Here is a 22,477-nt window from a genome sequence, read left to right as displayed (position 1 = left end):
GGTGTCACCTTTCTGAGACCTTTTCATTTTAAGAACCTTCTGCACAAGTCCAGCACAGAGTGAGAGCCCACAAAGCCCACCCCAGGAGACAGGAACAAAGGTGCACACGAGTTCCTAGCAACAGGCTAGGCATGCTAACAAACTTACCTTCACCTCGCCCCACAACCCAGGGGTGGGAGCTGCGGGCACAGGCTGCCAGTGGCAGGACTCCAGGACTGCATTCCTCCCCTCCACCTACGCTTCCAACCCTGCCCGTGAACTCTCTAGCCCTCCTTCCTTGGACCCTGCTTCCTGGGCCTCTCGAGGCGGTGCCATGCGCTGGCTCAGCACACACTCCGAGCCATACCGCCCTGCTTCAAGTCCCACATCTGCCAGGGACTGGTTCTGCTGCCAGGGCCAAGTTATTAGCCAAGTCTCTGCTACCACGTCCCCAGTGGTCAGCAGCATGACAATAACAGTACCCGTGTCCCGGGCTGCCTGAGCTTCAAGACAGCCGGAACCAACAGGTGGCAGTGAGGGTCAGAGAAGAGCCTGCAGCCTCATCATGGTGCCCCGGTCTCTCTCAGGGCCCCAGAACGCAGCTGGGGGCTCAGGGCAGCACGTGCCTCGCTCAGACAGAGACAGTGGCCGACGCACACTCACCCCAGCGTCCCGTACACAGGAGGAGCTTAGTTTAGTTGATAGAACTTGCAGAACAAGTACAGCCTGTGACTGTGAAGCTAAACTCCTCCTTGGAACATGGTGACCCCTAACCCGGTCTTCCTGCCGCTCTGCTTACAGGTAACCTTAAAGTCCATGCAGAGCCGCCCACCGTGTGGCCACCCACAGCCCAAGGTGGGAATCAGGGGCAGCACAGGGAGCAGCCTTCTTTACCAGGAAGACGGGTACCCTCGCATCATCAGCCTCCCCTCCCTGCCCCTCTCTCCCTCATCATCCGCTCCGCAGCAGGGCCGACGCCAACAGCAATGGTGGAAGTGGTTCTTGGTCACACAGAGGACTTTCCAACCACGTTCCCGGGTCCTTGAAGATGCTCCAGCCCAGGCCACGGCCTCCTGGCTCTGTGCTGGCTGCTGTGGCTTTCCCAGGCGTGGGGCGGCGTCAGCCCTGGAACAGGCCAGCCTCTGCGGACCGAGTCCGGGGTGGAGCGCAGGATAAAAGCACGGCCAACGGAGGCCTTTAAATGTCAGAGCAGTCATCCCTCCCTTATTTCACAATGCTGCTCCAAAACCACCTCACCGGGCCAAGCTCTGTTACCACAAAGTTAATATCCTCTAGCAACTTCCGAGCGGGTTGTCTGCCTCCAGGGCCAGGACACATCTGGCCAGCAGAGAGATTTCTGGATCCCTGGCCAGGGTGAACTTTCTAGGGGTTTGTCTTGCATGATGAGAACCCCAGGGCCACCCCTCGCTGACTGCATCTTAGTTTTGTTGTACCAGACTGAGAGGAACAGCCTCACCAAAATCCTTCGAGGGACGGGAGAAAATTCCGGCCGCGAGTGAAAGCAGAAGGAAATGAACAATCCTCACTTTGGCCCACGCTTCTCAAGTATGGCAGCAACAGAAGAGCGGCCTGGAAAAGACGAGAGCGCCGGGGCTGGACAGGCAACCCAGCACACGCTTCCAGAGCAACGCCACTGTGAGAACGCAGTTTTCATTAAAAAGAAAAAAAAAGAAAAAAGAAAAAAGAAAAAAGAAAAAAAAAATCACGCTTTTGTGCACTGAGATATGCTGAACTTGTTCTGACGCCAGGGTCCCAGTTAGCCAAAACTCACAAGCGCTGGCCACTCCTTTTCCGCTGCCCCCTCTCCAGCACCGTGTTCTTATTTGCCACTTGAGGAGCACAGGAAAAGGCCACGGAGGGGCCAAGTTTCGGCTCGGCAGACCTTTAGACAATCGGGTGGGCCACGTTACATCACCCCCACGTTCCTGACCGCCAGGGTAACAGCACCAGGGCTCTTCCCACGACTAGCTTTCAGTAACAAACTGATGAAGTCCAGCCACCTTCCACATGGAGAAACTAAGGCACGGGCGCATCTAGATCTGGAGCTGGAATAATTCTCTTAAAGGGCCAGAAAAGTAAATATTTTAGGCTTCTGGCCTGTCCAATCTGTTTTAACTTGAGAGCAGCCATAGGCAATTCAGCCACCGGACGTGGCTATGTGCCAATAAAACTTTATTTGCAAGAATAGGCAACAGCCTGTTGGGCTGTGGTATGCCAATCCCTGGTCTAGATGGTCTGAGATGACAACTGTCACCTCTGCTGGAAGACACTGGCCGTAACAGAGTACCACTGAACCCTCCCCGCCACACACACACACACACACACACACACACACACACACACGCATACACGCACGCTTGGGAGGCCCCAGGGCACCACCTAGCAGAGCTCTAGTTAGAACACTGAATCTATTATAAAATATTAAGTCACACCCCACATGGAACTCTGCAGACACCGGGCCTTGGTCCTCCCAGTCCTGCTCTGTGACCAGGGCACTCTCTATACCCCTCCCAGCACAGGCTCAAGGGCTGAGGGGCTCACGGCTTCCCTCTGTTCCACCTACAACCCTGGAAGAAGAAGAGAAGGTCCCAGCAGACCGAAACAAAGGCAAGGCCAGGTGCTCTGGATGCATGGCCTCTGAAGAGCCCCACCAGGGTCCCAAACCTGGGATAAGGATGGTCTCCACCCTTCTCTGGGCTGGCGGCTCTGGGACAGGCCTCGTGGCCAGCACCCTGCATCGTGGATCTCTCTAGGGCCTGGGGCTGGGGCAGTGGGGGAGGTCCACGGAGGGAGAGGTGCTTCATTTTCTCCGCACACCATCTCATGCCGAGCCACAGGCATCGCTGTGGAAGCCCACAACTCCTCACACAGCTTCCTGAGCTTCTTCGAGGTCACCATCAGTGTCCCCATTTGGGTACTGCTCATTGTCACTGCTTCAAAATGGTCTCAGATTTCAAGAATAATCCAATTGTAGCCTACTTCATCCAGGACGGTGACAAATGTCACCTCAGGTTGTCTAGACAGTTCCAACAGCTGGTGGAGCAGGGGCCAGATCAGGCTCCCCTGGCAATGTCATGTGAGAGCTCAGTTGCCATCCCAGAACTGGGTACTGACCTCTCAGCCTGCCCACTTCACTGTCCTCAAACCAGAGAGCCCTGCGTGTCCAGGATGACCTGACCACCAAGGACCCACCAGAGCTGAGGAAGGAAGACCTGCTCCCAGCCGACCCGCAGCTCCGTGACACCAGCCCCTACTGGTTCTGACCCTCCACCCAGGATGGGAAGGGCCTGGCACCCTGAGCTCTGCCAAGGGCCCCTGATGCAGATGGAAACTAGGACAAGCATGGACCTTACAGGCACATGAGGCCGTGAGCTTGGGTGCCACTCTGAATCTCAGTCACTTCTGCAGAAAGGGACAGTAATCCCCACTGTGCAATACTATAATGGAGACAACACGTAACAACACAAACATAAATCTGGTCTCTGGCCCACATGCGCAGTGGGGACGGGGACATGTAGGCATTGCAAGCACACTGCCACACGTGGCGAGAGCCATGAGTGCTACATTCATGTGTTCACCAGAGTATCATGGGGTAGGGCCCAGGCTGCAGGAGGTGCAGGTCTCCAGCTAAAGGTTCTCGACATGACCCATGCTGCCCTCATTCCCAGGGAGAAGGGACAGTGTGGGCAGCAGGCTGACCAGGCAAGTGACCCAAACCAATGTAGAAAGTCCCAGTGTCTCACTGCTCTGGCTTTCTAGTTCCCGAGAGGAAAAGGAAGCCATTTCTGACTTGGTTTGCCTCCCCAAGGACATACATGGTCATCCTCCTCTTTCCCCTGATGAACACTTACATGCCTTCTTACCCTGACCAGTGCTATGGTCTCCCAGGTGCACTCTGAGACCAGATCCCCAAGGCAGCTGATTCAGAGGGTCCAGGACCAAGCAAATGACATCCGATCCTTTCTCAAACACCTGATGGCTTTTCTCTGGGCTCAGCACACAGACCCACTCCCGCTAGCCTGCGAGGCTCACCTGAGCCATGCCGACCCCTCACAGCCCCTCCTGCACACCCCCCACCCGCCAGGACCCCCATCACAGCTGGCTTTGCCCTGAACCCGCCAAGCCCATCCCACCTCCCGATGTTTGTGTTTGCCCTTCCGTCTACTTAGGATGCTCTCCTTCATCACCTGTGCATGGCTGAAGGCATCTCGTCATCAGGTCACCTCCTGACTGGCTGCCTTGTCACTCCAACCTGGAGCTGGCCACATCCACCCCCTCTTCTCCCATCGGGCATCCACATCGCACCTGCCTGTTTTATTTTCTTTACAGCATCTACTGCCACCTAAAATTTTCTTGCCTGTTGCTTACTATTCACCCGTCTTTCTAGAAAGTAGGTTATATGAAGATGGTAATTGTGTGTGGCTTACAGAGATACCGTCGGAGCCCAGCTGAGTACAGGCACTCATCGGACACCATGGAGGACAAGGAGGTAAAGAGCGGAAAAGAGTGAGAACACACCCCTAGTTCTGGGATGCTAGGTGGCACGGAGGAGAGACCATGCTTGCCCAGAGCTGCGTGGCAGGGAGAGGGCAGGCGTGCCCACAGCGGCTCTGGGAGATCCCAGAGCTCGGGGCTCAGCTCCAGGCCCACTGGCCTCTGAGCCGGGGGAGGGGGTGCAGGTGGGGGGGGGGACTCTGCCATCTGCTCCCCTTGAGGCTCTGCGAACAGGAGCACTGGAGGAGGAGGGAGGGGGGCCCTGTGTCCTCCTGTCTGTTTCCCGTGTCTGTCACTGTCACCGGCCTGATTCCTGACCCGGCAGGGCCCTCCATCCCGTGCACGGCAGCTGCTGCAGCCTGCAGCTTTCCCAACATGCGCAGAAGCAGCTCCACCAAGCTTCCTGTCCTCAGTCCCGGCAGGCCCTGGGGCCTGTGGCCTCCAAGTGCTGCAGCTTGCAGAACCACAGCCTCTTCCCTTTGTCACCCTCGCCGGGGTGGGAGCAGCTTCCTGCAGTTGCTTCCTCCATCATATCTGGTGTTCACGTCTTGGCTTCTCAGTTCTCCAGAAACCCAATTAACAACGGTGACCTCTCTGTGGACATACGGGTGGGTTCTGTCCCCCGCCGGGGCCCTGGCCGCTCCAGGCAGCCTTCTGCACACTCTCTGTGCACAGAGCTCTGGCGAGGAAGCAGCTGCAGCCTCCACCACCACTACCACCCGCTCCACGCAGATTAAATGCATTACAGGGCCCTGCACTATCTCAGGGAAAGGGCTGGCGCCTGGTGGCCTACTGCGACATACTACCCATGTGAGCTCACCACTACTGCTTGCGAGTGGAGCTTCTGGCGGTTGCGCTGTATTCTGGAACCAAACATTTCTTTTGTTTTCCAAGACAGAAAAGAAAGCTACCCTTCTCCTTCCCCGAAAGGAGTCATCCAAGAGCCCTACTACGCCCAACTTTCAAAGGAGGCATTGTTAACCATTTGGCCATAAATCGGCAATCACCACCCACTCCAAGCGCAGTCAAACCAAGTTCCCGCTGGCTTGCGGGCTGCAGCAGAGGGTCTGCCCTCCTGCGTGGCATTTGTTTTCTTTAATTCTCAACTGTGGCCTGACGCTGGGAGAAGCAGTTAATTCAGGACGGCTGATACCGCAAGAATGTTATAAATAAATGGCCCATGTCCACAGGGGATCTTCTATGTTGCAGCCATGCTTGGGACAATGGAGCTTCCATCCTGTGAGGGCCACGCAGAAGCTAGTGGCTGCACAGGGCAAAGGCACAGGCATGTGTCAGACGTGTCAGTGCTGGGCCCCGCTCACAATTAAGCACGTGTCCTCCTCAGGGATACCTCTCTGTGCTTCCCAGTCTCTGGCCCTCCCTGGGGCTCTCTCAGGGGCTTGCCGCTCCTTCCCAGGAGGCATTCCCCCAACATCCCCACTAAGGAAGCAGGAAGAGGGCAGGGAGTGGCATAATTCCTAGGTCCGTCAAGCATCCCTTTCCCCCGCATCCTTCTGGGCTGGGCTGGGCTCCCAGGCTCTGATAGTAGATTCTAGAGGCCATCGCAGACACCACATTTTCCAGAGCTGCTTCCCTAGCTGCTGTCAACAGGCCAGATGTGGCACAGCTGAAGCGCGATCCAGTGTGACAAGCCCTCAAACCTGTAAGAGAATCCTGTGGCCCTAAGCGACCTCAGCCTTCTCCAGCCCACGTCCAGAGAGGCACCCATTTTCAAGTGGGCAAGGACTGAGAAGCTTCGGCACAGGGGTCAGAGGTCCGGGGACAGGGCAGGGGTCAAGTTTCAACAGCAGGGAGAGCCGGCCTTGGGTGGCAAAGCACTGAGATGCAAGGTTTTGGGGGTGGGATGGTTTTGAGGATGCTTGTGGAAACCAAATGAATCGTGGTGATCGACTAGGCTTCACTTATACTGAGAAAAGATCGAGAAGACATATTGGCAAAGTGAGGGCCGCAGGTCAGATAGCAAAGCAGACTTCTATCCAGCACACACTAACCTGAGTAGTTTAAAGGAACCTGTTTTCGGGGATTAAGGCGAAGGCTTCTCTGCCCAGTGAGGTCTGTGACTCGGGTGAGCTGGAAGCAAGATTAAGCCACCAGGCAGTCCTGCTGTACACCTCCAGGATGTCTGAGCCTCTGACTCAAATCAACACGCGCACTGCCCCTGCCCTGGCTCGTCTACTATCATCTGCCCAAGGCCCCTTGTCCCCGCACGGGCCTCAGTCTGCTGCTCACCCCACCTGATGGAGCTTCCTCTGGGGTACTGTCACTCCCCTCCCTGCACTCAGAATAAAGCCAGAGGACTTCAGAGTGCCTTCCAGGGAGGCCCCTGTGCTGGACCCCTTGCCCTCCTCCACTCTATTCCAGCCACACTGGGGCTCCTCCCAGGCCCTTCCTGACTCCAACCCTTGCACCTGTGCTTCTCCTGTGGGCCTCCCACCAACCCACCTCATCCTCGAGCCCTTCCAGGGCTGCCTCGTGGCTTATTTCCTTCATGAGGCAGATTCTAACGTGCTGTGAGAACACTCTCTGGAAGGCAGGCCCGTTTCAAAGGCTACCACAGGCCAGAGACACCCAGCACACACAGCATCTGGACAGGGCATTAACACTCACACTGGGTTCCTGGTCAGTCACTCTGCCCTCAGCCCAAGACTTGAGATGGTGAACAGGGACTCAGAAGTTGCCTTTAAGAACCCACACATAAGGACTTGCCTCACAAATGTCCAACGCTACACGTTAGCTGTTTTTGTGGACACATCTAAGGTAGCTATGTCCCCAGTTCAGCATAAGTCAACCCCAAGCCCTCTCTGGTGCTGGGGAAGGTTCACCATAGAGTGGGGATGCCACTGCTCTGCTGGCACAATGACTCAGTAGGGGGCCATTCAAGAACTCAGAGGCTGGAAAACCGGGCTCTTGAATCCCTTCTCTAGGTCACACCTTTGCAAATCCAGGCTGACCCAATACCTCCTGACTGAGGGGCCTTGAGTCCTGGTGCTGTCTCCACATGAGAGAAGCCCATCCTTGGCCTCTGCAAAGCCACCAGGCTGGGCCTGTGCTCAGCTCTGCTGCTCCCAAACCCCACCACTCCCTTGGTGAGCTCCTGAAACACCCTGGCACTGGGGGTCCCGGCCCAGACCTACTGATTCAGACCCCGGGGAGGGGCCCAGGAAGCTGCAGTCTCTCTTGGCTGCACCTACACAGAAGAACACGTGGTCATAAACCCAGGGCTCAGAGAGGCAGGCCAAGGGCTCACAGTCACAGCACAGCGGGGTGCAGAACGGGGTCTCAACCGGGGTCTTCCAACTCTAAACGCAGCTACACTTCCAATGACAGGCCACACTTTGACTCCCTTGTGATATGAGAAGCATCTACCAGGTGGGATCAAGTAAACACCCCCCTTGGAGTCACAGAGCCCCAGGTCCACACCTCAACAAGGCAACTCAGACCCTCCGACAAGTCACACAAGTCTCTGGGCTCCAGGCCCTCTGCTGGGGAGCAGCGATACAGCTGAGGACCCCAGAGCGGCAGAGACAAAGAATCTCCTTGGAGTTGAAGCATCAAAGAGGCAAGGTCCACGTGGCCAACAGCCCCTTCCCACTCTGGCTTCCACGGAGAGGGAACTAGAGAGACATCCTCAGGTGCAGCGACCTCCAGGACCAGAGCAGGGCCTGGCAGCTGAGGATGCTCCAGGCATGTCCGGGGAACAAGAGGGGCTCCCATCTGGACAACTGGCATCCAAAGCGGAGGCCCTCAGACAGCCCTGGGCACCGCAGAGCTTTGCTGCCTCACATCTTGAGACACCTTTCGGCTCTGAAAGGCTCACAATTAAAGCGTGGAAAATCACCAAGTGGCACTAAAAGCTGACTCCCTGGCATGTCCCCAGCTGAACTCCTTCTATTTTTCTTTTCCCGGGAGATGAAAGCTATTGTGTCAACACTCGGCCCCAATCCGAGTGACCTTAAACGGATTGCTTATGCAACCTGGTGGCTGCAACCAGGGACAGCAAAGAGCGACCCAAGTGTCTGAACAGGGGTTTCCTTGAATTGTGACAATACCCGTCAGGGGTGCTGCAGTGTTACTGACATGCCTATTTTGACAGAAGAGAAACCCCGGGGAGAACTGAAACTAGCCTCTGGCTCGGCCCTCCCCGCCCCACCACTGGCAGGACCCTGGCCTCACGCCGACGCCACCTCTCCCAGGATTGGCAAGCCCCACGAACTGCCCAGAACCAGAGCAGCAGGAGACAGGCCACAGGGTGCACCTCTGATGCTCATTGGTGTGCCGACCACTGGATGGATCCACATCTCCTGACTCCTCCCCTCACCCATGAGAAACATGGGTCCCCTTTCTCATTTTACAGAGAAGGAAATGGAGGCTTACAGAGGGGGACTTGCCCAAGGCACATAGCTCAAACGTGGCAGAAAGGGAAACTGAGCCTTTTTCTGACTCCAGCGCTCACGCTTTCACCTCCATGCCCTCTAGGTCCCGTAGGGGTCGCCAACCTGGAAAGGCCAATGGGGCTGTCCTCTCGGAGGACAAATCATAGCAGCAGGAGGAATGCTGAACCCAGAGTTAGGAGGCCCAGGTTCCAGCCCTCCCAGCGTCCTAGGGAACCATGTGGCTTCAGACAAGTCACTGACTTCCCCTGGACCCCGAGGGGCCTCACTTTCAAGTGACGAGACTGACCGAGCAGATCTCTCAGCAGGGGCTGCCCAGATCATGGAGCGGGAGTCTAAGACCTGCCTAGTCCAACCAAAACACTGCTACAATTGACCGGCAACATCTGTCGAGAGCACAGAACAGACCTGCTGGGTCAGCACCCAGAGCTGCCATCCCTTGCCAACCACCCTTCTGATGGTCCAAGGCCTTTTTTTTTTTTTTAACATTTTATTTATTTATTTGAGAATGAGAGAGCACTTGCGTGAGACGGGGGAGGAGCAGAGGGAGAAGCAGACTGTGCTGAGCGTGGAGGCCGATGTGGGGTTCGATCCCATGACCCTGAGATCAGGACCTGAGCTGAAATAACGGAGCCACCCAGGCGCCCCTCTGATGATCCAAGTCTTAAAGAGGAAGACCTTTGTTCAAGCCTGTCCCGACTGTTTCCTCATCAGAAGCAACTACTCCCATGTGTTCACAGTGGGTTTTGCCTTTACATTTAGCATTTGTTTCATTCCAATTAGAAATCCCAGGCTTTCTGTGACCGCCCTTCACCAGATCCTCCTGCCTGTCTGTATTCTGTGTTGTAAGGGGCCGCCCATCCCTGAGTTCCTCTGTTTGCCGTCAGCGCGGTTCCCCATGCCAGCAGGAAGGGTCTACGGGTGCAAGGCCGCAGGAAACTAGACCCAGCACAGTGGCTGGCTGGCGTGGGCAAGCCAGGCCTGAGCCCAGGGCTTTGCCAGGGAAAAGCACGGCGGGCTGTGACTGCTGGGGCCGCCTAAGCGGGGAGGTCGTGCAGCCAGGGGTACGACGAGCCACCCCACACGGTGGCTGAGAGCCACTCCTTTGTTACAGGCAACCCCCACTGGCAAGCGGGGCAGAGCGTGGAAGGCTGACCCGGGGACGCCCTGCCAACAAGCCACACGCTACTGAGGAGCATCTGTGACAGCCCTCCGACAGCTCTGGCAGCAGCTCCTTACCCCTCAGAGCCCCCACAGCCCCAGCCAACCCAGCTCTCCTGGACCTGTCTCCTGGACTCATCCTGGATCAGCCCGCAGAAGACTTTCCACCTCGTGCTTCTGCCCTGCCCAAGCCGCCCCCGGCCAGCTTTCCCGGGCCCCTCAAACATCTGCTAGCACAACAGTTGCTGCCTGTTTGGGGGTTTGCTCCGGGAGGCTTGCGGACTCAGTGTGTGGGCAGCTGTGATCAATCAAACCTCTGTTTCAGCATCCCGACCCCTCCTCACAAATGTCTCGCTTCTGTTTGAAGCACTGTTGAGAAATACAATTTGTTGCTCTTGCAAGCTGACCGGCTCGGGAGTTAAAGAGACAGCAAAGGCTGTGACACCCAGGGGCAAGGCGGCATTCCGTGGGTAATCTTTTTAACTGCTGCTTTTTTCTGAGACCTTTGCTCACACACATGTGATCTGTGTCTAAATGGCCATGCATAGCTCAGGTCTCGCTGGGAGTCAACCAGTGCTTGGTAGTCAAGCCAGGTCTCAAAGAAGCAGTAACTAATCACGTCAGCAGAAGTCCTGCTGGTAAACAACTCATATGCTCAAGCTGGGCCTGCTCTCAATGGCACACATTGTCATTTTGCAAACGGAGGCTCCGGCTTCACATAAAACACCAGGCAGAAGGGGTCACGTGGGGAAAGCTGAGAGGGAGGTCAGCAAAATGTGGCCTGGGCAGGGGCGGGCACGACTGCCCCTCTGGGCTGCCTTCAAGCAGCTGCTCCGTGAGCTGAGTGGTTGCGATGACAATGAACGGGGCGGGGCTGCCCTTCCTGGGCTGGCTCCTGGCGGCATTTCTCCCACTGGGCACCCTCAGGAGCCAGATGGCTGGGGCACCTGCAGCCTCGCTCGGCATCCCTGCCCACAAGCTGGGCATTGAGGTTTTAAGAAGACGTGAGCAAAGACAGAGAGTCTGAAATCAATTTGTAACCACGGACCCCCGGCGCCCCAGCCTCACCACGCGAGAGGGCCACTGCTGCCAGCCGGCTGGACAGCTGTGCCCAGAGATGCAGCTGGGAAGAGGAAGGGCATCTGGTGGGCTCTTGGGACCATGTCTACCTAGCTCCGTGGGTGACAAGCATGAGGCAAAATGCTCGCACACAGCCACCTCCTCTGGCGGCAGCGATTCTGACTCGGTCACCACTTCACAACCCTTGGCTCTGAGGAGCACAGGGCTCCCCACGGGCTGGGCTGAGCTGCAGAGCAGGCCTCCTTCCCATTTCAAAAAGATGAGGCAAGAAGACAGACAAGGAGAAGTAGTAAATGGCAAGGACAGAAACGGTGGGGGGTGGGGGAAACAGAATGAAAGAAATGGGCAAATATAGGAAACATGGAACCTTCTAATGCACGGAGGGTGCCTCCTGGGACCACCACTCTCTCTCCTAGGTCCACCTCTGGAGTCGTCTACAACAGGCTCACGTCTTCCCTCCAGGATGTGCAGCAGCAACGCTAACAGTAATTGTCAGCACTCGTTGCGCACCAGCCAGGGCACCAGGTCGTGTGTGTGTGTGTGTGTGTGTGTGTGTGTGTACAGACAGGCAAGGAGACACGCAGACGTCTCCATAGATACAGATGGACCCATGGGTTTGTGTATACACACATCCACACATCCAGACACAGATACACACGTACATGTTATCACATCTCTCTCTCTCTCTCTCTCACACACACACACACACACACACACACACACAGTTTCCCTTATTCCTCCCGACAGTCCCAGGGCAGCAGCAACAGCAGCAGTGGTTGTGGTATTAGCTGCTGCACAGACATGTGAAGCAGTCTGCCCAGGGCTGCCAGCCTCCCGCCGCTCATCTGGAGGTCTTCTGATTTGCCCATGTCCCCCAGCCCCCAAAAGCAGATCTACAAGTGAACATCATGTTCCAGGAGGAGGAGGGGCTAGGACGGACAAGGCCAGAGGGGCTCTGAGTACCCCCTTGCTCCGGGTACCCTGACTAACGGCCAGAGGAAAGCTCCGAGTGCTCATCCCCATGCCGGCAGGTGTGCTCTGAGCCCTGAAGACCCCAGCCCCAGGCAGCGCCTCCAGGAAGCTGGGGTTTGTCACAACTCCCAGTGACTCCAAAGGTCTAACCGAAAAGGCACTCTGCAACAATCTCATACACCTGGTCCCAGATCTACACACACAAAGGGGCTCAGTCACAAAAATACTCAACTAGAACCTTCACCCCCTGCAAATAAGTGAATATTATAAACCAAGATCACAAGACCCATGAAAAAGAGTTCAAGATCCGGCTTGGAGAAACAGAGCCGTGCTGAACCTGGGTTCAAGCCTCTCTGCCCACAGCTGTGCAGACCCTGCTCCCTCCCAGCAGTGACAAATACTGAGAAAGCCACAGCCCACAGAGGCTCATATCTGGGGGCAGCAGTCCCACATCAGCTGTCACCTGGCCGTGGACAGGTGTCTGTGTGCCAGTGATAGGCTCAGCTCATGGGATTCCCGGGCACAGGGTCCTACATGTTCCACGTGGATCGAGGGCTCTCTGCAAAGGCACTGGGGTTGCCTCAGGCCTAGCTTTCAAGGCTCCTGCAAAAGCAAGGTCCACTTTGTGAGGCCATGAACTATCCAGTGGGGGAGCCAGAGCAGGCAGGGTCCCGTGCAGAGAGGGCTGGCTGGGGCTCTAGAGGCATGGACAAGGTGGTTTAGGGTCCATCCCCAGGGCTCGGGCCTCCCCCTCCTGGCATACACACTTCCCAGGGGCCCCGTCTTCACTTGTCCCGGACTCTGCCCTCCCCAGGCGTTGGCTAGAGAAAAGCAGGCACAATCAGGGCGGCCTCCCCAGGATCCTGGAGGTCTGCCTGGAGCCAATGAAGCAATCTACACATCTGGGCACAGCCCCACCGAGCAATATATTTTCAAACAGTTTCTACCCAAGTGAGGACGGGAAATGTCTCCACCGATGCCAATGCTGCTACTCCAACTGGTGGGCAGTAAAACAGAATAACATGTGTAAGTTGTTTTTATTACCTATCTAGCTTATTAGCCAATAAAATAAGCTCAACGTTAAAAATTTAACTGAAGCCGTTTATCGTACCCAGAACTCGGGGCTCTGGGTTTCCCTCAGGAAGTCACCTACATCTGTCACCTTTCCAGCCTCTTTACCTACTTAAATTTCTCCAGAGAAGAAAAATCCCATTTGCACATCCAACGTAAATGAACGTGTTTGATCCCTGTCTAGCTGGTAAAGCAAAAAATGTCCGTTATGCAGGAAAAGGAAAGGGACACTCCTGGAGCACTGATGGTAAGGTGGGACCTGGACAACAAGGGGCAGGGTGAGGTCTGCTCCTGGGTGAGCCCCAATGACGTGGGGAAGGCGGAGCACGTCACGGGCTCGTCCTCCAGCTGCCCCAGGCCAGGGCCCGGCTCTGCAGCAAAGGGCCACACAACCTGCACTCTGGGGCCAGGTCTATGCTCAAGACTCAAGACACCTGCCCCTCCTGTGTGTGTGTGTTGGGGGCGGGGGGGAGAACCACCAGGCTGGCAGGGGGACTGGAGAAGAGAAGGAACTGCCATCAACAGAAGTGGCATTTTTATTCTAAAGCAAAAGGAGGCCCAGCTGGAAAAACAGCTCTGGGCGCTGAAGGAAGGTGGTCATGCCCACAAAAGAGCAGACACGTGTGGCCCCAGAAGCGGCCACACACTGCATGGGCCACGCGGGATCTGTCCCTTAACACCTTAACACCCAGCGGCCACCAGTGCTTCCATAACAAAGTCAGCAAAGACGATGGTCAAATAGTGGCACGAAGGAGCTGAGGGCCCCCTAGACACAGAACAGAGAGACTGCATCCTACCCACCACACCCACCGTCCTTCCTGGGATGGGCCTCCCCAAGCCTCACTGTCATGCTCACAGCCTCAGGCCCCCTCAGTAAGAACCCAACACAGGTGGCAATCAGGCTCCGAGACTGTCCTGGAGACCGCGTACTCTCTCCATGTCCGTCTCATTCAACTCAAGCCCCGAGCTCATTGTTAGCACAAGGCAGGGCTCCAAGACACAGATGATAAAGGTGCAAGGGAGGCGGCCCATGGCTGGAGGCCTCACCTACGGTGAACAGCAACGATGATTACAAAGGTGGCAATCAAAATTTCTTGATGGTCTCGTGTTGTTGACAGTTTAATCATATCAGTAAGTGCTTCTCCGCATCTCTTACCCTCTGAAACCATGACCCACAGTCCTGACCTCCAGATCAGCATAACCTGAGTGACACTGAGTCCTGGCCTGTGTTGCAGAGAGGGGTTCCTGCGACAGAGGCTCCAGTGAAGTGCTAGAAGGGGATCACCAGTGTTTGAGGACAATGGTCTCCCGCCCCCCAACACCATACCTCTCACCATTTGTCTGCTCCTACACCACTAACACTGTGTTCACAAGAAAAGAGCATCTCTGATTTTAAACAGAGAAAAACAAATACTAAAGGAAAAAAATAAACAAACAAACCTTGATTTCATCTTTCTTTGAATAGGATTTAAAAAATAAGGAATTATAACCCACTCCTGGGCATTACTGAAACTGATACCCCACCTTTGTCTGGGATGTGCCAGGACCAGCAGGGGCTCCCGTAAGCACCCAGATGCCCCTGTGATGCCTCCCGCATGGCTGAGGCTCTTACCTGTGCCATCTTAGCAAGGTCCAGGGAAGGCCTCTGCTCCTGCACCTCTTCTGGGCGCCGCCGCTTAACGCCGACCTTCTTGTCATTAAGGACACACGGCTGGGAGCGGCTTCGGGACAGCCCGCTGGAGCGTCTGGCCAGCTCTGGCGTTGAGGCAGGTGTGCTGTTGGCTGAGGGTGGACAGTACTCCGCAAAGGAAAACTGCTCGTGGGAGCAGGACAGGGACCGCTGCATGTCGAGCCGGCCCCCGCCCACAGGGTTCGGGTCGGGGCTCCAGATGTCGCCCGCCTGTCCACAGGTCGCCGAGCCTGGCGCCCCTGGGCAGGGCTGACCTCCGAATCGATGGTGGAATCCTGCCTGGTCATAGGGTGAGGAGAGCGCGTTGGCCCGGGAAGGGAGGCTGAAACTGGAGCTCCTCTGCATGGTGCTGAAGCCATTGGAATAGCGCTGGACGCTGCCCCCACTGTAACAGCGTCTCTTTTCTACGGGAGTCCAGACTTTGGAGCCCAAGGGCCTCCACGATGTCCGGCAGCTGGACATTTCATCGGAGAAGGACAGTGACCGGCACTGGCGCTTGCTGGGGGGCGCGGAGGGGTTCCCGTTGTGGTCGCTGAGGCTGAGGTCTTTGATCAGGTTGGTCACTGCGCAGGCAGTGGCGGCCTCTCGGTGCCACAGAGCGCTATCCTGACACTTCTCGGGCAGGCACTCCCAGATGCCGGTGCTCGGCTGCTCAATCTGAAGGGGGCATTTCCTGTCCAGGTCTCGCCATCTGTCATTTTCTGGTTCAGAAATGACAAAGAGAAAACAGGATTTGAGAAGGCCTGCATGCCAGCCCTCTATCTCCTCACCAAGAGCCCATTTTAAACAGGGTTTCAGAGCCAGGAAGGCCCTTGAAAACCATGAGGTCCAAGATGGACGAGAAACGGAGTCTCAGAGCAGGGATGTGAATCCCACGGTGTTGACTGAGGCGCAGAGCGAGGCCCAAGATGCACATACTGCCCAGGCCTCCTGGCGTGGCTCCCTTTCCAACATTCCATACTGCCTCCCAGGGAAGTCCAACGACAGTTTCCACCCAAATGCTTCCCCATCTTATAGGTGGGAAACCAATCTGCCCCAGCCCTCCCCCGGCCTGCAGCAGCGGAGGCAGGATGTCTGTTACGTCCTCTCTCAGGGCTGAGGCCCAATGTCCCGGTAGGAGACCACCACCAAGGGGAATCCTCTGGGACTCGGGAGGGTCAAGGTCAAATGGAGCGGGCAGGGCCGCCCGGTTAGTTCATCCGAATTCCATCTCTAGAACACTTGCTGACAACAGAAACTGGAAACTGTACTGATGTATGCCTCCTCCGCCAAAACGCTCAACATCATCATCATTGTGACGAGTGGCTGCCAATCACAGAGCACTTTCCTTGCCTTCTCTTGGTTTCTCACTGAAATCGAGGACGCTGAAGTAGTTCAAATCTGTAAGGAGCTTGGGTTGGCCTGCACAGACGTAAGGGTACGATTTAAACTCACGTATTCAGGTCTCTACTCGAACACGTGAATAAATAAGCTAAGCCTGAGGAAACGATGACTTTGTAGCCAGACCTTTATTTTAGTGAAATACTGAAGAACTATATTTGGTGTTTTTCTGCTAAAGAGTCACGTAGGGCGGGGGGCACCTGGTGGCTCAGTTGGTTAAGCGTCTGCCTTCAGCTCAGGTGGTGATCTCGGGAGTCCTGGGATCCAGCCCCATGTAGGACCCGCTGCTCAGCGGGGAGCCCACTCGCCCTCTCCCTCTGCCCCTCGTGCTTGCACTCTCTAATAAATAAATTAAACCCTAAATAACAACAACAACAACAACAAAGTGATACGACTGACAGCAAAATGGTAAACAAAACGCCCTCCGGTCGGGGGCTGGCGACATAAATGAGCAGGCAAGTAGGAACATGGAGCATGAAAACAGCACAGTTTCAAGGAATATTAATGATGCAGAGAAATGTTAATGATGTAATAATTCTAAGCCTAAAAACAGAATAGGAAAAGTGTATAGATAGCATGATTCCTACTTTGTAAAATGTGTATTATATGTGATGATTAAAAGAAGATAAACCAAAGTGTTCCTGGATAAATGGGAGAGAACTGGCTGATACACACACACTTTTTCTCTCCCCCACCCCCTCCGGCTTTTTGTTTTGCTGCAGCTTCTCCATTTTCTGTAAGGACAAATGTATTTCCAAATATGTGGCGGCTGTGGCCACCAAGCCCACTGGTGCTATGCCAGGGTCAGGTCCTATGACCCCAGCCTCCACTGGCTTTGCTCCTTTGGTCTTCCAGGGAGTTCCCTTAGAATAACGCTGGCCACCAACTTCTCTTTTGGGACAAGGCATGGAGGCGTCAGGCGGGCCAGGAATGTGGCTGACTGAGGAGGGAGCCAGCGGGCCCAGCCACAGAGCAGTGAGGCCCCAACATGGTGCCACAGTGACCCTGCTTACTAAGGACAGTCTCTGTCCCAGGCCTTGGGGAACCCATGAAATGAAAAAGAACTGATCCCACCCTCAGAAGATCTTTGCTGCCCTGGAACTGTCCCCAAATCCAGGGAAGTAATGAGAACGGGGGCCCGAAGATTCAGTCCCTCTCATCGGGCAGTGCCCTTCCTCCTCTGTGGCCATCTCGTGACCTCGGTGCTTCGTGACAGGACCCCTCAGGCTCCCTCATCCAGGCTCACCCACTCACTGCTCCCAGAGAACTTCCTGAGGCCCATGCCTGTCGTGCTCTGTCCCCACTGCAGCTGCCGTGGCCTCACAGAAAGAACGCAAACCTTCTAGGCTGCCATCCAGACCCTCTACTCGGGACACAGAGGACTTCCTGTGACATCAGCAGTCAGACAAGAGGTAGGGAGAGTCCAAACCATCCCTCAAACAGCCCATAAAGCACACTCCTCATTTGTCCTGAAGAGTCTTCTTCATAAAACGGAAGACTAATGAAGCAGCTGCAGGAGCGCACAGGAGGTGGGAGTTCTGTGTTTAGGGTGGCTGTCAGATCCCCAGAGGGGACTGGGGTTGGACGGCTAACCCTAACGTGCTCCTGCTCGCCTGAGGGGGCCACGCCACTGAAGGGTAAGCCTCTATGACTCTAACAGTAAGACTCCTTCGCTGTAGGGACGATTAAGAGTCAGTTCTCAACCAGGTCCACCAGTTCAATGCGAAAGCAACGTGTCTGCAGTGAATCGGCAGCTGCCGCAAAAACACTAGCTCTTTTACATCCTTACACCTTTGCAAAGGCCTGGACTGTTCTTCTCTTGCTTTATCCTTCCAGCGAAGGTCTCTTCCTCATCATTTAAGAGGCAAGTCAAACATCACCCTTTCTGTAGACATGCCTTCTCCACATTAGCCCACAGCTCTTTGCCTGATTTTCAATCTTATGGCTCAGATGTCACCTGAACCTAAATTATCCGTTTACAGGTCTGCTTCCACTGAGCCACAGCCCTCGAGCACAGACCCAGCATGGCCCCTCAGTGCCCAGCATGGAGCCTGGCACACAGCTGACCTTAGCCAGAGGTGGGTAGAGGAAGGAGTGGGTAACGCACAGATAAAAGCTGCAGGGCAGGCCCGGGGTGTTCATTTGGTCTCACTTGTCTTTTATCCTTGGCACCAGTAACCTTTCCTTGGCCAGGCAGGTGCAACCTCGGGACTCTGCCTTCAACCTTCCTGCTTTGCGGAGGCCATGGATAGTTACAGGTGAAGCAACCCAGGGTCTGGCTAGTGGTATGATGTCTAAGATGCTCTGGAAACACAAAGCCTCATTCAACACTGAGTGCTGCTACTGTGTGTCCACACCAGCCAGGTGGCCACTTGGTCTGTCTGAGGGGCAGATAATATATTAATTGTTACTATCTTTATCGCTTGAAGAAGTACAATATAAGAAAAGTAAAAAACAATCGAGGCTATGTTTAGCCCTCGTGTTTTCCCCCCTTTGCTCAGGGAACAGAAAGTGATTTGCTGGGTCAGGTCACCAGACAAAAGAAACAGGAATAGAAGCTACTTTTTAATGGCAAACAGCCTCGAACTTCTGGCCCTGACGTCACACGGGACAAAGGGCCTCGGCAGGGCTCCGAGGAGAGGATACTGGACACCCCCGCCCCTCCATTCAATATCACTCTGCACAGACAGCTATAACTCTTTCAGAAGTGACAATGGCCACGGACCTGGGGAGTCCACTGAGCAGGGGTCACATGGGATGGTGGAAAGGGTGTGGATGTGGGTTTCAACCTCAGCTCTGCAAGTCACTTTAATTCCTCAGAGCCTCAGTTCTCTTGTCTATAAACCGAGGGTGACAGTAACGACCTCGCAGAGCTATTCTAAGAACCAAACAGTTGCTTGGGACAGGGCCTGTGAGGGCACAGCAGGCTCTGCCAGCAGCCGCACCACAACTAGGACGACAGTGTTGGACGATGTGCCTACAGCTGGGGCTCAGCTCTTCGATCACTAGGTACCACGCTTTGTGGGTCTGGCTGGAGTGGGAACCTGTACGCTCTACACCACAGTGCAGGCCACCTCAGTGTGGTTTTATTTAGGACCCTTGGGTTGGCAGGAACCATCCTTGGTTCAACGCAGCCCCTGACTCAGTATACAGAATCTCTAGGGGCAGGAATCTGCACTGAAATAAGCTCCTCGGGTTATTTTTGAGAACCACTCCTACAGGAGACACAGGGGCCTGGGTTCTCACACACCTTCGTCAGAGTGGCCGTTCACTCGGGCCATCTAGCCATACCCAGGACACTTCCTGAGGCTTGACATTCCACTTTCTATAAATTTGGATTCAGAGTATCATTAAAAGTTGTTGCTTTGGTATTTGTTTTGTTTCCAGCCAGTAACAAGAAGTAGAGCCTTAGAGAAGGCAACCTTTTACCCTTCAGGCACTTGGAAGGCCCTTTCTCACAGCAGGAGGTGGGGGCCCCAAGCTGCACAGCACTGGAAGCCAGGGGGAGAGTCTGAGGCGTCCCGCCGACACCAGGCCTCTGGTGGATGAGGGCACCGGCCACACACGCTCCCTGTAGTCCCTGCTCCTCTGAAGCTGCTCCATACGCAGTTGAGCCTATCTTCAAAGTTTGACATGGTTCATAGGTGGTGTGTGTGTAAGGTAAACACACCCAAGGCTCTACCTCGAGATGGTAGGACAAACCACACAAACTCACACAAAAGCATCAAACCACATCGTTCTCTCACAGATGGCCTGACTAGGTGACCTCGAGGGGCCTTTCAAAGCTGAGGCTTGATATCTAAGCTTGAAGCCTCTGGGGGGCACGGGAAAAGCCCAGATCCGCACCACCACCAGCCCCCACTCACAAGGCACTGGTCCTGCCACACCTTGACCATGAAGGGCAGAAGGCGGCTGGGTTTGCAGATCTAGGGCTCCAGGAAAGAAAACACTTGGAGGAGCACAAATAGCATCTGACTTCAAATGTTGTTTCCATTTCTACCCTTAAACTTGAAGGGAAATTCCCAGGGGCCCAGATTCTTAGGGGACTACAGCCTTCTTCGGTTCAAAAGCTAGAAGAGATTTACAGCCCTGGAAACGTGTGTGCTGTGTTGTTACCGGCTGCCATATGGTGACAGAACCACAACAGAATGTGGTTTCTAGAAAAGGTTAAGCACCCTAAAGCACACACCCAAGAGGTTAGACTCTTGGGCCTGGGTAGCAAGTCTCCAGCCCCATCAAGACCGGCTGACTCATTCTTGGACTTCACACCTATCTACTCGTGCTGACGATGATTCTCTCTCCCCTACCTTGTGGGTTGGCTTGTGCTATAACTTGGCCTTGGGGCTGCAAAGACTCTATGCTTGACTTTGGGGGTAGGAGCTCACTAACGCTCTCGATGGGAAACTAGAAAGATATCTTTCAGAAGGCAGCTTTACTAAGCCATAGGGAGAAACCATGCAGGAGAATGACATTTGCTATCCCACAATGGGATCACGGATTTCTAAATTAACCTCTAGAGCCCCTGGCCCACTCAAGTGCCTCTTTTCTTGTGTCATCAGAATGGAGATTCAGTTCTAAGCTGTGTCAGGAAGAAAGGGTTCTTGGCTTTGCCTGACCAGGCCTTAGCCTCCGGTTATGCTCTCTCAACTATGATGAATAATAAAACGTCAGCTGTATCTTGGGTTCAAGGACAGTGACACAGGACACCAAGCTCCTTGGCCAAGGCACAAGGACAGGGGATTAGGATGGCTGGAGACAGCACTCCACCAGTCCCATCAACGGAAGCAAGAAGCTCTAGAAGAAGCCTGAGTGGCTGGTAACCTTCAGAGTGGGAATCAGGGCCCTACCCTCACCAGCCAGGTAGGGGTGGCCCATGGCAGCTGCCACAGCTTCTGGGAAGCCTCTGTCCTTAAAAAAAATGGGCTTGGTGGGATTCCCCAACAGACAGTAGAGAGGGGTAAAAAAAACACACCAGACTGAGCATTAGAAACATGGGCCTCGGGATCCCTGGGTGGCGCAGCGGTTTGGCGCCTGCCTTTGGCCCAGGGCGCGATCCTGGAGACCCGGGATCGAATCCCACGTCGGGCTCCCGGTGCATGGAGCCTGCTTCTCCCTCTGCCTGTGTCTCTGCCTCTCTCTCTCTGTGTGTGGCTATCATAAATAAATAAAAATTTAAAAAAAAAAAAAAGAAACATGGGCCTCAGTCTCCCCATCTGCATAAGGCAAGGTGACCACCCCTAGCCTCCAGGAGCATTCAGAAATGTGGAGGGAGTCAGTCGTCCTAAAGGGACAGAAAGGTGAGATCTGCTTGTCTCTTCTGGCGTTCCCACCCTGGCTGTGGGTATATACAGAGCCTGGGAAATGGGCACCTGCTTGCGATTCATCTCTGAACCCATGCACACAGCAAAGCTGAGCACCATTACCAAGAGAAGAGAACTGGCAGCTGGGAGAACTATTCAGAAAATTGTTGATAAATGTGTATTAACTGTTAACGAACTAACACCCCATTGGGATCCTTGTTGAGGCAGGGAGAGAGCACTAGCACACATCCCACACACACGACTCAACTGTGGGGCATCAAGGCACTCCCCGTCTTACCGGTGGGGAACCTGAGCTTCCAAAGGGCGTCACGCCTCACGTAGGGACGCGCAGCCAGCAAACAGCACAGCCTGCAGTCCCAAGGCCACGCCCTCGCCGCGGGGCCAGGCTGCACAGAACCTGACCACTTTCTAGCTGGCAATGCACCGTGGTGGGTGGTACCCAAAGCCACTCTGGCAGTTGTCATTCCCTGTCCTCTGGCACCACTGTGGCCCCCTGCCCCCCCACCCAAGGCTGGCCAGCCTAGGTGAGAAGGCAGCCTGGGAGGCTCCCTTTTCACTTGTCACCGTAAGCTGCCATCCTGTGCCAACTACACTTTGCACCTACTTCTCGTCTGTATTTTATTCCAGAAACATTGTTGGAAACCAATACATGGTGCAAGGAAACATTTAAAGCACTCTGTATGGACGAACCTTAAACTATTTTAGGGACTAAAAAATCACATGTATGTATGCCCATGATAAATGAAAATAAATAAAAAGTAAATCCAAAAAAAAAAAATCACACCTGCATGCCTGTATGTGGATATACTTTTAAAAACGAAAACAAGGCTCCCTTTGGCCAATTTCGATTCATAATCTCTTTCTCCAACGATCATATTCCAAAGGGCTACCCGTGA

The 22,477-nt window shown here is 54.8% G+C and overlaps 1 protein-coding gene across 1 annotated transcript in view; it reads right to left on the bottom strand.

Moving 5' to 3' along the window:
• The window catches only part of FAM53B (family with sequence similarity 53 member B), a 70,781-nt gene that overhangs the window by 35,467 nt on the left and 12,837 nt on the right, over positions 1–22,477 (bottom strand). The window contains exon 3 of the mRNA XM_077877286.1: positions 14,803–15,581. Coding sequence (XP_077733412.1) covers positions 14,803–15,581 — 779 coding nt within the window. The remainder of the gene's footprint in view (positions 1–14,802; positions 15,582–22,477) is intronic.

Source organism: Canis aureus, chromosome 29 (genome assembly GCF_053574225.1).
Source record: "Canis aureus isolate CA01 chromosome 29, VMU_Caureus_v.1.0, whole genome shotgun sequence".
Lineage (NCBI taxonomy): Eukaryota > Metazoa > Chordata > Mammalia > Carnivora > Canidae > Canis > Canis aureus.
Note: the sequence above shows the minus strand (reverse complement) of the source record. Positions and strands in the feature narration are given on the sequence as shown.